General features: G+C 44.1%; 1 protein-coding gene across 1 annotated transcript; it reads right to left on the minus strand.

Annotated features, from left to right (window-relative positions):
* Positions 1 to 443: 443 nt before the first annotated feature.
* LOC117763036 (DNA-binding protein RFX7) lies at positions 444 to 13424 on the minus strand. The gene is made up of 10 exons (XM_034587875.1): positions 13271 to 13424; positions 11311 to 11344; positions 8636 to 8721; positions 8219 to 8257; positions 8006 to 8128; positions 7792 to 7908; positions 7456 to 7540; positions 7150 to 7357; positions 5971 to 6266; positions 444 to 5874 (listed from the first exon to the last, which is right to left on the minus strand). The coding sequence occupies exons 1-10, from the start codon at positions 13396 to 13398 to the stop codon at positions 2488 to 2490; spliced, it is 4503 nt and encodes a 1500-aa protein (XP_034443766.1). The 5' UTR covers positions 13399 to 13424; the 3' UTR covers positions 444 to 2487.
* Between the last annotated feature and the right edge of the window lie 1647 nt (positions 13425 to 15071).

Here is a 15071-nt window from a genome sequence, read left to right on the forward strand (position 1 = left end):
TTAAAATAAAAAAAGAGAAAAATGTTAAATTTCTTCACAAACGCATTTAGCAAAATAAGAATATGTAAAATCAACAGGAGACAGTTGTCAACATAACATATAGAACAACATTAACTTAGTAAACAACACACAACAATGTAACTCATAAAACTAGCACTGCCAGTCTGGTTAACAGAACCTGCCCAAAATCACAGAAGACAGTGGTTACCAAGGATACAAAGTACAACATAAGTCATCACACATGCGTGCGTACAATCATTTATCAACATAATGAGCATGTAGGTTTTAAAAGGTTATTTAACTTTTTTCCCCCTCTATGCTTTAAATTCTCATGTATGAGAATGAGTAAGAAATGTGTATCTCACTGAGATTAATGCACATTTTGCTACAAGACAATTAGTCATTTTCTGACCGTTCAGTTAATTTCCTTACTCATCTTGTCATTTTTTCTTTTTTTGCGGGCATCCGTCGTTACATTTGTCCATAAAGATGTGTCATAAAAATTTAGTGCAATAATGTGAACCTCCAAAGTTTGTTGAAACATGAGTTTTTTTTTTTCCAGTGTCTGCTGAAAGGCTTTGAGCACAATGTCTGTCACAGAGATGTTTGCAACCAGCTAACAGTATCACAACTTTTTAAAAAAAACCATGCTATTGATCCTGCTCAAAGCGCACATCACTTCTGCAACCGCAGAGACCTATTATCTTTGAATAGAAAATAATACAAATTAAAATCAGCAAGCGAGACCAGACAGCATTACTTTTACGACACATTGAGCCAGAAATGTAACACACAACATACAGTATCTTGCCGACTATAGATCTGTTAAGCTTTTTTTTTCTCTTTTCAGTGGCACATACTTAGCTAGAATAATGGCCATAATATAGTGTCTTGATACATCAAATCTCTATGTATCTATCCTATTTACAGATGGAGCTTAAACATGACTTATACAACATTGACAATAGCCAAAAAACTCAAGCAAGCATCCTACTGTATCACAGCGCCTACCTGGCTAGCAGTGATGGTTTCAACATGCTTTCAGGTCCATGGTTACCTATAAAACATAGGACAGTGACCATTTCACAAATTTACATACTGTACATAAGATTTCTGCAACTTAATCGTTTTCCTTAAATGCAATATATCGTCAGACGCTGCTCGTTTCCTGTTGTTTGCCAGGAGTGTTTCTACGTGTAATAATCTCTTCATGTTATTCAAACAGATCATCTTTGGTATGGAAATAAGGCTGGATCTCCACAAACATAATGATTTCGCCTCTGCTTGATCTCAAAATGACATCAAATCAAACACGTCAGCCTTCAGCTTTTTTTTTTTCTGTAAGTAAGCCTTCTCCATACCGTTTATATTCTTATCCGAGCTGGGAGTATAGCATGCCAATAAAATCTATGACATGTGCCTGCTGTGTGTTTTCATGAAATGACAGCATATTCAATTCCTCTAAATCCATCACTGGTTAAGGGCACACAGAGTGTAGTTGTTTGCCTGTACAATACGCGTCTATATTGTAACTGCAAAAAAAAAAAATAAACAAACAGAATAAGAAATAGTACTGAAAATATCACAGTAACAGCTGCCTTGATATGATGAAGCTCTGGATGGTTCTGAAGATATCTTAACATTATACTATATACAGTCTCTCTAAAGATGGCATAAGGCCTTGGACTTTGGGGAGTAAGGCAGCCAGTTGTTGATTCCTTTCCATGTATAGTCCGCAAAGAGGCCTGAATTCCCATCGTCTCCCTACTGATTCATCTACTCCCTTTATAAGATATTAAACAGTACAAGAAGTATAGGTTTTAAGAAAATTTCACTTGCGGACAATGCTCAGATGTGAATCAGTTTACCACTGATTTTGGTTTATGATAAAAGTATAAAGATTATGTCATAAATTCAGCACCTGGCAGCGGTAAGATGCCGCCCTTTTTCATATTCCGATATGGCAGGCAAATGTACTACAACTATTATGTGCATATACAACAATCCCAATATTGTTTCCATTTGGTTGATCTTGAACTGCACACACTGAAAATAGTATACAACAGCATACATTTTTTTGGTGAAGTCTTTTGTGCCAAATTTCCTACCCATCTCACTTTCTTGAAGTGTTCATTAAATACAAATATTGCATTATTGATTGGCTATAACACGGAAGATTACGTTCCTCATTATGTTGATACCATACAGATCTGCTCTCGTAGGTGCATGCTGCCACCAAATTCTTACGCTTCTTGATTTCTGATGAGGGAGAAAAAGTGGTTCAGTACTGAAACTCCAGGTGACAAGTGTAAAAGGAGAGAAGTAACTAAACGTCAGTAGGAGAGATTTTCTGGTACGCCTGGCACTTTTAACAGAACGGATGGCAAAGTCCAGACAAATCCCAACAAACTATAGTTTCAAAACAGATATACTACATATGCACCAAACAAACAACAGAACGGAAACCATACAGAGTAAAAGATATCGTTAGCCCAGCATCTCTACTGTGGTAGGCTGGTCTTTGCTTTCTAGCCAGTCGAAACCAGAGTTCACAGTATCACTGCATATCTGCTGAAAAAGCGGGTCGTTCTTCAGTTCTTCCAGTGTTGAATCTTCATATTGTTCCTGCTGCTGGTTTGGGTCAAACAGCAGGTTGGTGTCCAATGTGTTAAGGTCAGTGATGCTACTGGACAGATCTGAGGTCAGTCTGATGTCGTTCGAGAAGTCAGACGCCACGGCGTTGAGCTCCGAGGCTACCTGACCCACCAACTGGGAGCTGGGGTTGAGACCATCATCCCCCAGCAAGTCCTTAACAGTGTTGTTGAAATCCAGCTGCTGTTGCTCGTCCTCCGCCTCCTGCTGTTGTGTGCTCTGGAGGAGGAGCTGTGGTTGTGTCTGCACAGGATTCTCCTGGAGCTGCAGCTGTTGTTGTTGCTGCTGCTGGTCTTGCTCACCAGGTCCTGCTTGTGCTTGGCTGTCCCCGGTAGAGAAAGTCACCTGTTCTCCACTGCCAGTGGTGAGGTAACTGTGTTGCTGGAGCTCGAAGGCAGCAGGGCTCGAGCCGACAGGCAGCTGAGTCTGGTGAGCAGTCCCCCCAGTGAAGCCAGGAGTCGTCTCCAGGATCTGTGTGAGGTTCATACGGGCCGTATAGTTAGAAGGGAGGTTGTTTATTCCCAGGCCACGGACAGAATCATCCCCATCCGCTTCCATCTTGCTGAGAAGGACGTTTGTAATTTTAGCGGTGTTGCTCTGACCCTGCACGGGCAGCATCTCACTCTGCATCATGATGTTCAGAGGTACAGACCGACTCCGCTGGGCCATGCTGTGGACAGAGCTGACTGTCTGGCTGTTGGACAGGATGCTGAGCACCTCAGAGGTGATGGGAGAGTTAAAGGGAGAAACCACAGCACGGGTGGTGGTGCTGGTATTCGTGGTGTTGGTCAGAGGGCCGGTGTTGCCGCTGAAGTTCCTCTGGCGCACCGCCGGGCTGACGCTGCGGCAGCGGAAAGTGATGGACGCAGATGAGGTCGATGCTTTGTTGTCTAACGGTGCAGGCACAGCAAAGCTCTCCTGTTTAGTGGGAGTAGTTACACCTGTCACCAGCTGCTGCTGCTGCTGCTGCGGCGTTTGTTGTTGCTGTTGTTGTGGCTGTTGCTGCACTGGAGAAATGGGAGTCAAGCGGCCAAAGTGAGCAGCATCTGGTCTCGACTGGACTTGAAATGACTGGCCAGGAATTGCAAAAGCATGTGGCTTTCGAAACTGGTCGTCTACCAGGTCTTGGTAGCTGGGCAGAATACCAATACTGTGGTTGGATAGAGGGCTGGCAGAGTTGCTGTTGTAGCGGTTGTTGATCCACTCCAGTTTGGCCTTGTCAGGATGTGTCGCCATTGGCCTCTGCATGGGCTTTACGGGACTGCTGGAGACAATACTGGCATCATGGTAACCTGTTATACTTGAGTTTATGGGAGTGAAAGCAAAAGGGTTCCTGCACTCCACTGGGCTAGGGGGGACACTGCTGCTGCAGTTGGACAGTGGAGTGCTGATAGGTGTGTGGCGACCCATGGCTCCATCCACAGGGGTGATCGGATTCATGCGGGAGCAGGGGCTCTCTCTCGTCATGCTGTGCCCGAGCGTCATTTCGGAAGTGGGCGTGGGAGTCGGGGTCGGTGTCGGTGTTGGAGTGGGAGTTTGGACGGGAGTGGTACTGCTATGGGCAGAGTGGTAGAAGGTAGTGTTGGCCTGGTGAGCGTTCAGGATAGAGCCTTGGTTGCTGGCTGACTGGCCTTGTAGAGACACGTCAACACAACTACTAAACAGACCCTTCAGCTTCATTTGCTCCTCCATTTGCACCAGCTCCTCCACGATGCTGTCCTGGGTCATGTCGTCATCGTTGAACGGGAAGTAGTCCATGTTGGGCTGAGAACCTGCAAAGTCAACCATCTCCTGTGTGAGCGTGAGCTGGCCTGAGGTCTCAGGGGGTTGAGCTATAAGGGAAAGTTGGTTAGTAGGGGCTTGTTTGTGTTCTGCTGGTATCTGCTGAGCAAACGCCTGCTTTCGAAGCTCGTCAAGGTGTCCCTCCTCCCATATTGTGCTCTTTAAGTCACTCATCACAGAGGCTTTGTGTGCTCCTGAGTTGGCTGGTATGGCCCGGGGGTCCCCAGTGATCTGCTGTAGCAAGGCCTGATCGGACGGGTTGTTTCCAGCTGCCCCGGTGCTGGTGTTAGTGCTGAGAGAGTGGTCATTCGGTTTCACAACCAAGGCCTGGGGTTTGACAACAGTCTGGGAGCCCTCTGTGTGTGTGATGGGCGAGTCGGAGAGTGCGAGGATCTGCGTGGGCCCAATGGTTGTGTGTTTCACAGTCACTTTGCAGGGGGCACTCTCTGGTCTGGCAGGGGTTCCCGGGCGAGGGATCCTCTTCATTGCAGCACCAACGCCAGGTTTTAGATTGTCAATTACAGCCATTGGCTGCTGGGAGATAAACACCCTCTTCACAGGAATCACGTGGGTCTCCCCGACTGGGCCTGTGCGCTTTCGGGGGCTTTTAGCATCTAAGCAGGGATCTTTTGACGTTGGAGTAACAGCGGATGACCCATTGGAGGATGTGTTTCCATTGGAGTTATGCTTATCAACAGTCAAGTACAAAGTACTGTCATGGCAGTTACGGTTATTGCTGTCCTGAGTCCCAGCTACAGCTACAGAGGTGGGAGGCGATGTGGGGTCACTTTTTATCCTTAACCCTCTATCTGGTCCCAGAGAACACTTAACAAGGAAGCTTGGCTCACTGGCAGCCCTGAACTTGGCCACTCTCTCCTCTTTGACCCCAGCAGCAGTTCTCTCTGAGCCAGATGTGGGGTTATTGTCGTGTCTAGCGTCAGACACCGCTCTAAAGTCTGTGGAGAAGTTCAGAGTGAGGGCTGGGGCACTGGGCCTGACTGCAGGAGAAAGAGACATGGCCGAGTGTGATTGTTGGGAATCATCCAAAGCAGCCATGGTCGTCACACCTGCCGAGGCGGGACGCACAGTTGTGCTGCTGCTGCTGCTGGGAGCCAGAGCGATCGCCGTCATTTTCACCACATTCATGGAGCTCACGTGGGAAGTGGGCATCACAGTTTTTATGGGGCTGTTGGTGATGAGGAGGGTGGGGGGTGAGCGCAGCGTGATGGCACTGGTGGCAGAGGGCTTGGGCAGGATTTGAGCGTATCGCGTGCTGTGTCGCGCCAGACGGTCCCCCACTGGACTGGCCGAGATATTCTGGGGATGTTTGGGGGACTGCTTAAGAGACTGAGTGACCACTTGGAAGTTCACAGGCAGCACTTTTCCCTCCGCTGTCCCTATAGGGCCGGGCGATGTCATTAACTGCCTGGTTCTCTGTACCTGGAAGAAATACAGAGAGAAAATAATACTGAATTTAGGCACATTGAATCAATAATATACCTCAACACAGTAAGTGGGAAAAATTCAGCCCCATACCGTGACTGGGCTGGGGACAGCTGCTACGACGATGCCTATTGTGGGCTGCGGGGAGAGCATAGCAGGGCTGCCACAGGGAATGGTGGGGCCAGGGGTGCTGGCCTCTGCTCTCTTGACCTGGCACTCATTGGGCAGGGGCGAGTGGAGCTTCTGCTCCTGCTGCTTCTTCTGGATCTTTCGCTGCAGTTGCTGCTTTGCATCAACAGAGGGCGAGGGCAGGGTCTTCACCTGTGGCTGGAAGGAGTTTGCCTCAGCTGTGGGCACGAACGCAGAGACAGGAGTTGGCGTTTTCATTCCTGTCAACAGAAGAAACATTTTAGGAATTATGACGAGTAGCTTGCTGTGCCACATATACAGTAACAAAGGAAAATGTTATGAACAGTATTATCAAGGATTTCGAACTTGCGAAACGGATACAAAAATAGAAAATAACCCATTTATAAAAGTCTTTCCTTGACTATTGGTACCACACTGCCTGATAACGTCATATCACTGACTGATAAAAAAATATGTCAAGCAAACCATTGAAATGATTTATTAAAGATGGGCTTAATTTTTTGTTTCTCTTAGGAGATAATGTTTTTGCCCCCATTCTGTTGGTTTTGTCTGTTTGTTAGTTTTTTTAACAACAAAGAGCCCATTAAATTTTGGCACAGATTTTTTTTATATTATTTTATCTAATTTTATAAAAAATCTGGCATATTTAGGGGATTAACTTCAATGAGTGTGTGCAAATTCATGTGTATATAAATAAAATGTGGCAGATGTAAATGTGGTTTCATAGGGGATTGTTGGTTGATATTAGGTTTTAATTTGTATTTAATCCAATTGCAAGTGTGATGATGAATGATTTGTCATATAATTTTAAACATCTATCAACACTAGCACAGACAGCGAGGTGCAGACACATACAATAAACCAATCCCCTGGAATAAATAATAACTTAGTGCAATTGTCTACAATGCCTATATAAGCATCTTTACAATCTTACATCTTACAAACTGCTGAATCACGATTGAACTGACCTAAAATAAGACTAGGAAAGTACTTTTTCAAATCTTTCAGCTTTTAACTTGTAAAACATGATTTCCAGGTATGATCAACATGAGGCAAATAAGCAGCAAAGATATGACAGACGACAGTATAATACCACAACATCAGATCAGAGGACATCTTTACCTGTGGGTGTGCCAGTCATAACAGTGAGTGCAGCCATGGACTTAGTACCAATGTAGTGGCTGTTGAGCAGGAAGCGGGCCAGGTCCTCCACGTTGTCAAACTGACGACTCAGGACCTTTTGAGCCCACTCACACACCAGTCCGCAGGCTGCAGATCTCATCTCATCTTCAGCGCTCGGCGACTGACCTGTCGACTCCATGAGCTCACACTACAGTCAGACAGAGCAGAGTGTGGATGAGCATTCCAACGGTTTAAAGTCTAACGAGATATGTGCTTCAAGTTGAAGGTTTTTATGATGAAACTTACCCCATCACCAGATTTCTGCAGATCCAGGTTGGGTAAAGACGGCATGTGAACAAAAGCTTTCTTCCTTAACCCACTATAACAGTATGTGAGAAGGAGTTAAGGCGTCTGAAACGTAATGGCTGTGGATACAGAAATGATTAAAATATGCTGATGCTGACTTTACACTGAGTCCGTCCATATCTTTCACTGAAACTGTTTCTAATCTATCCATCGACAAAAGAAGTTACTCTGCAAATCTGTCAGGAAGCGTAAAAAAACTACTTCAAAGCCAAACATTAGCTTTTCAGCTGAAACACAAATGCTTTTGCTGATCGTTTGATCAAAATCAAAGGATATTTGGATTTGCCCCTCATGCCCAGTCGACGTGCCTTCATGTTAGGAAAGACATTCTTCATGATCTTTCCAAAGTCTGCTGCACTCAGTGGGTTGTAGCCGAGATTGTCACAATAGCTCCTGTAGAATAAGAGAATCAGCCATGAGATTAAAAAGGTCGTTCATACGTACTCCCAGTCACCTCCCCTGACTCCCACACTGAAGATGACACACTCACTTGTACTCATCATACACCTCTTGCTTTGGGAGGGAGGTCTCTGGGTGCTCCTCTAGGTGATTCCGTATCCAGTTGAATGCATACATCTGTTGAGTGCGGCTTGATGACATGGAACTCTGGTCACTGAAATGGGTGCATAAGAGAATCAAAGCTGGTGAGGCAGTGTCCGGGACTTGTACGCATCATTTCTTGTTAATACAGAAACTTTAATACCATAATCCAGGAGTGGAGGACCCCCTCTCATTCTCAGTCCAAATGGGCAGAATTTGGGGGTTGGGGTGATGAATAGTTGTCGGGAAACAAATGAAACACAAACAGGTAGGTATAGCAAAATTCTACATATTTAAGCGGTTTGCGTTATAATGATCAATCAATCATCAACAAATAAAAAATAAAAAAAACTCACCAATGACCAACAACCCCTCAAAAAATGTCACAAATCACAAAAGATCAATTTCATTTCTAGGAGCTATCAGCCCAAACTAAGTCTGTGAAGTGTGAAGATTTTTGACAAGCAATCAGAATCACAAACAGTGCCAGTAACGTAATGAGAGCCACAACAAAGCAGCCATGCGTGTGTGCGTCACAAAGTGGAAAACGTGAGAAAAAGTGTGTGTGTGTGTGATGTACCTTTTATCATTGCCACTGCTGGGACCAGAAGGCAACTTAAGGTAGAGGTAGAGTTTTTCGATGTCTGTAAACTTCTCAACATCTTGCTGCGAAAATAAAAGCATCACAAAGAAAACAAGTCCAAAGATTATTCAAATGCAAACGAGTGAATAAAACGCAGACTGGTAGCTTAAAGCTGTATTATAAAGTAGAGATGTTCCAATACCAGCATTGGAAATGGCATCAGCGAGTACACAAATCTGTGTATCGATCCAATACCTGATCTTTAAAGTATATTAGTTTGAGCAAGATAAAACTGCAATTTTCTTTTCCCGTAAACCGCTTCTTCTTTGCCGCTTCAAAACAGCGGTGAAGAAGAAGTGGCTTATGGTAGTGTAGGCAGAGCCAAGGAAAATGTCAGCAATTTGGTAATATTTTACATTCGAGAGTCCCCAAATTAAAACGCCAACATGTACTGAAGGCAAGACTTCAGTTTCCAGCTATTTAACTGCTGTTTATTGCTAGATGCATTTATTTATGTTCTTTTTCAGTTCTGACTGTCAAACTGGATAGTAAAATAATAAAACAGTTTGTTTTTCAGAGGGTTTAACCTGAGCCAGGCCATAAGACAATGTTAGCAATCCTTGCTTACATACAGGGTTAGTAACATACTGCTGTTAAATACGTTATGTAAGTTGTTAGTTTTTTTATATTCACAGGTATCAGATCGGTACTCTGTGTATAAATATATATATACACACACACACAAAGTCCAGGCATTGGAATCGGTATCAAGAAGGGAAAAATGGTATCGGCATATCTCTATAACATAATTATTTCACCTGTCGGTTAGTTCTTTACAAATGAACAGGCAGAGGTCGGACAGATTTAATAACTCTGACATTTTTTTATTTGCTTCATAATTTGACGCCGATTTAAAAACACTACACGAGTTCGACAGTGGCTCACAACCTGATCTTCTGCTTTTCAATTGGCTTCTAAGAATGGATTATTTCTACCTGTTCCTCTTCATTTGTCTCTTTGTTGCTAGGGGAACCAATACTTGAATGAATGAGGTGAGAGCTGTTAGCCAATGAGCACTGAATGAAAACGCTATTTACTACACTCACTGCGTCCTCTACAAGCATAGAGTGAATTACCTGAGTCATTCTCTGCTTACATCAGGGTTGGAGCTTTAATTCTCTTCTTTTGTATCGTTTCTTTACATTTGTGCTTCCGCGGATTTTCGACGATGGCCTGTATATACCTGCTATTAGCATGTATATAGGTTACCATGGCAACTGCAGACGTTTGATTTAATTAACATGATTTGATTTTTGTTGCGGAAGGCAGGTTTGAATTTCTCAGAAACTGAACATTTCACGTCAAAATACATGACATGAAACACCACCCTACATTGATATCAATATTATACTATACTTACAATACTTAACTCTACTAAATCAATATCAATGAAACGGTACAATGGTGAACTGCATTGTTCCACACAACATTTCATCCAAACATACAGGACATATGCTGAGATGTGGAGGTTTTTGGTGCCAGTGTTTTCATATTTTTTAATATATAGGCTTTGGAAATATAATTGTAGATATAAAATTAATTGTAAGGGATTTTTCCGATACTGTTTATTCTATGGTAACGCAATGTCCATAAAATTGTATTTTTGCATGTATGTGATAAGTATCTTAATATTTAGGTACCTAGTATACTGAAGACACTCGAGGCTTGGTCTGGTTACTCTGTCAATGGTTAACATCAGTAAGTATATGAACATCAGATTAAAAATCATAATAGAAACTACATGCATGTCATTAGAGGATTGTGTCCACATCACCAACCCCCTGATATAGTTATTGAAAGTGTTTAGAATATTTTGTGGTATCTTACCTTATATCCAAATTTAGACCCAGACCACATGTGAAAGACATATTTTGGAACCAAGTAAACTGTTTTGTTTAACTGAAATTAACCCTTTATTCTAGTCCTTTAAACTCAGTTAATCTGCTGTGCTGTGTCAGTGTGTAACCATCATTGATGTAAGAAGGTGGATATTTTATTAGGACACACTGACCGTCTGTATCTTCTGTTTTAAAAGTGATATAAAAATAGACAAAAGCTTTATCATGCAGCTTTGATCGTGGCTGAAAACAAGGTGTGTGTGACACTTCAGCGCAGACAAAATGTGCATAAATAGATCTGGTTTTACTGCCTTAAAAAACACTAATACACTTACATACAGTGTATATCCCTCCTGTATATCTAAATAATCATATACAGCTGTTAGTTGATATATTGTCAAAATTTGGATGAAAGAGTATTTAGAGGTCAATAATGTGTAATGTGCATTTATATAATTTAGAATTTGTATTATTATTATCCTCCTAAATCCTACCATCTGTGATGTAAATAATAGATAAGCAAATTCAAGCATCATGGTTCCAGTCAGTTATTTGTACATTGTGGGACAACTAAGTCACTTCATTAGGTCATAATCATGAAACGCATTTATTTATTAGTTTTAAACAAATGCTAAGCTTCACACCAAATCTAATGATCCAACAATAGATGGTTACATGTGTCTCTATGATAATAAGGTGGGTGACAGAGTGTTAGGTTACCACAGAGAGTACAGAGAGAAGGACACTTTGTTATTTGTTTCTACTGATACTCACCAATATGCTGTCCACTTTTGATTGTACAGATTTGCTACAATGAGAAACACAACAAAAGACAGAAATGAAAATAACATTGACACATGCAGGGCTTAATCAAATTTTAAAAGTCCAGTGTGTAAGAAATACAAATTTTTAAATACTTTATATTTACTTCAGGGGCGGGTCCTCTCTACGGAGGCCGCCATGTTTTTTTACAGTTCTATGACACCTGAAGGCTGCCACAGGTTCTCTTTCATGTTTGGAAGAGGAGGGTGAGGGGTATTCAGCTGCAACATGCAACTTCACCACTAGATGTCACTAAATGTTACACACTGAACCTTAAAGTAAGTTAGTTTTCATTTCCTAACACTTTGACCTTTTTCTATAGTCTTTGGTACCATCAGTGTCAAATTAAGGTATCAATACACAATAAATGTGAGTGAAATTGTTTTATCTTTAACCGTGTACTTTTTAATTAATTAATCTACACACAAAAAACCAAGAGACAGAGTGGAAAAATGTTTAAGAAATGTTTGGAAATGGATTTTAAAAAAATTCTCATTTACAATATTTCAGAATATTTCATTCGTAGCAGATGCAGTCAAGGTCTCTATCAGATGGTTTTTCTGTGCTACAACCTACACTTTCTCCCTCACTCTATCATTATATCAGATTTTCTTCAAGGACCTTTCTGTGTTTCTTTGGCTGCAATAGTTCTTCTGACTAATCTGACCAGTGCCCCTGCTCCTGCACCTCCACAGCCCGATGCTGCCACCACTCGGTTTTATTGTAGAGGAGGTGTTACCTGAGGTGAAGAGCAGCTCCCTAAACATCAACTTCTGGGTCACCTCCCTGAAGACCCTCTTGCTTGGTTACAGGAACATCAGCTCTAAAAAAAACATCCCGGTGGCTTCAACTGTCATACAAGCCCAGTGTGCTGCTGGGAACATTCAATTCTCAAGACATGGTTTCACACTCAGGTCTGTGCTGTGTTATGATTGAAGCATTAAGGACTACATAGGGTAGTTTATGGTTTGGTTTTGGGGGGATTCATATGAACTAAATCATTCGCTTCACTTAACTACTGTCGTCAGTCAACTGAATTCACCACAATAAACTCCAGTCAATGTCTGGGTTGTGTCTAAATTCACTTCCTGGTTTATTCCATCTCCCTGAACATAAACACTACAGAGCTAACTATTAGACCTGAGGCATTAATGCTATCATAAACACGTTGTATCACTGCCTTTAGGAGCAGTGTTGCACTACTGTCCTTTTCACACATTAACATTGTGAATTGACAGTTGTGGAAGAACCATGGACGCAGTATCAATAGAGCTGAGTCTGTGGGTCAGAGACTGTGGATCAGCAGCTGTGGAGGTGGACCAGTGTCTGTGGACCAGTGTCTGTGGATCGATGTGTGTGGATCAGTGAGTGTCTGTTGATCACTGTGTGTGGACCAGTGTGTCTGTGGACCAGTGTGTCTGTGGATCACTGCCTATGGACCAGTGTGTCTGTGGACCAGTGTGTGTGGATCACTGTCTGTGAACCAGTGTGTCTGTGGACCAGTGTCTGTGGATCAGTGTGTCTGTGGATCAGTGTGTCTGTGGATCAGTGCGTCTGTGGATCACTGTGTCTGTCTACCATTGCCTGTGGACCAGTGTGTGTGGATCAGCCCTGGTTTGACACCTGTCATCCTGAGCATCAGCAGCCCTGCTGGATCATGTGTAACATGGCCTCCTGTGGCTCCACACTAACAACTCCAACCACCACAGCTGTAACTAACCTGACGTTACCGTGTCCCACACTCACTAACAGGAGCCACTGGGTGTATCTGTCACCGTGTTGCGGGTCAAACGTTCCCCGTTGCACTCGTGTTATTTTCGGCCGCTTTGTGCAGCTCTGCCTCCCCACAGCTACACACGCTAATTACGAGGCTACGGCTAGCGAGAAGGACAGTGAGGCACCACATCCTTACCAAATTGAATTCTTGATTTTGAACTGCAGAGCGTTGGCCTCGGGCCCCTGGAGTCCCGGCACCAGCGCTGGAAGAGAGCCTAATCCCGAGGCCGGCTTCTGGCCGGGCTGTTGTTGATCATCAGCCATCGCGACGGAGGGGTGGTGGGGGAGCTTTAACGAGTAGGCCTCATCCCCGGCTGTGCACTGCACCGGACCCACCGCTGCTGGAGCGGCTCAGGCAGCTAGGACAGCCCGCTGAATCCAGCGCGGAGCATGGCCACGAACACGGAGATCCGACCCTGGCGAAGACGCAAAACAGAAGCGGGAAGAAAAACACACCCGGGCGTACAAAAAGGCATTTCTCCGAGGAGGGCTCTCTCTGTGTGCGCTGCCGCAAACAGCAAACAGCGAACCGCACGCCTGCAGCAGCAGCCACCGAGCAGCCGTCCGCGTCACGTCACACACAGGCAGCGGAGAGCAGCCCGGAAACGCCGCGACAAAATAAAAGCACCAGGTGAGCTGTGCTGGCAGGGTAGAGTTCACGTTTTCAGGGCTGAGACATTAGTGCTGTCCGCATGGAGAGAGATGTGCAGACGGATCAAGCAGTTCAGGTTGTGTGAGGATGCTTTCAGAAATAAAAGAATCCATGGATTCATTATTCATTTGATGCCAAGTGGAGTCAACAGAAAAAAAATACATTATTTTTGAAATGAAGTTAATAATTTAACTTAGGTTCAGACCACACTGAACCCACTCCTCTTATTACCAACCCTTCCTATACCTGGTCAACCCATCCTGCTTCGTTTGTCTCAGATCTCTCGACCCAACCTCCCTTCCCTCATCCATTTACCTCCCTACTCCATCCTCATCCCTACCTACATCCCTCCATCCTCCCTTCCCTCATCCATTTACCTCCTTACTCCATCCTCATCCCTACCTCCATCCCTACATCCTCCCTTTCCTCATCCATTTACCTCCTTACTCCATCCTCATCCCTACCTCCATCCCTACATCCTCCCTTCCCTCATCCATTTACCTCCTTACTCCATCCTCATCCCTACCTCCATCCCTACATCCTCCCTTCCCCTCATCCATTTACCTCCTTACTCCATCCTCATCCCTACCTCCATCCTTACATCCTCCCTTCCCCTCATCCATTTACCTCCCTACTACATCCTCATTCCTACCTACATCCCTTATTCCTCCCGTCCCTCATCCATTTACCTCCCTACTCCATCCTCATCCCTACCTACATCCCTCCATCCTCCCTTCCCTCATCCATTTACCTCCTTACTCCATCCTCATCCCTACCTCCATCCCTACATCCTCCCTTTCCTCATCCATTTACCTCCTTACTCCATCCTCATCCCTACCTCCATCCCTACATCCTCCCTTCCCTCATCCATTTACCTCCTTACTCCATCCTCATCCCTACCTCCATCCTTACATCCTCCCTTCCCCTCATCCATTTACCTCCCTACTACATCCTCATTCCTACCTACATCCCTTATTCCTCCCGTCCCTCATCCATTTACCTCCCTACTACATCCTCATTCCTACCTACATCCCTTATTCCTCCCGTCCCTCATCCATTTACCTCCCTACTCCATCCTCATCCCTACCTACATCCCTCCATCCTCCCTTCCCTCATCCATTTACCTCCTTACTCCATCCTCATCCCTACCTCCATCCCTACATCCTCCCTTTCCTCATCCATTTACCTCCTTACTCCATCCTCATCCCTACCTCCATCCCTACATCCTCCCTTCCCTCATCCATTTACCTCCTTACTCCATCCTCATCCCTACCTCCATCCCTAC

This window comes from Hippoglossus hippoglossus, chromosome 6 (assembly GCF_009819705.1).
Source record: "Hippoglossus hippoglossus isolate fHipHip1 chromosome 6, fHipHip1.pri, whole genome shotgun sequence".
Classification (NCBI taxonomy): Eukaryota; Metazoa; Chordata; class Actinopteri; order Pleuronectiformes; family Pleuronectidae; genus Hippoglossus; species Hippoglossus hippoglossus.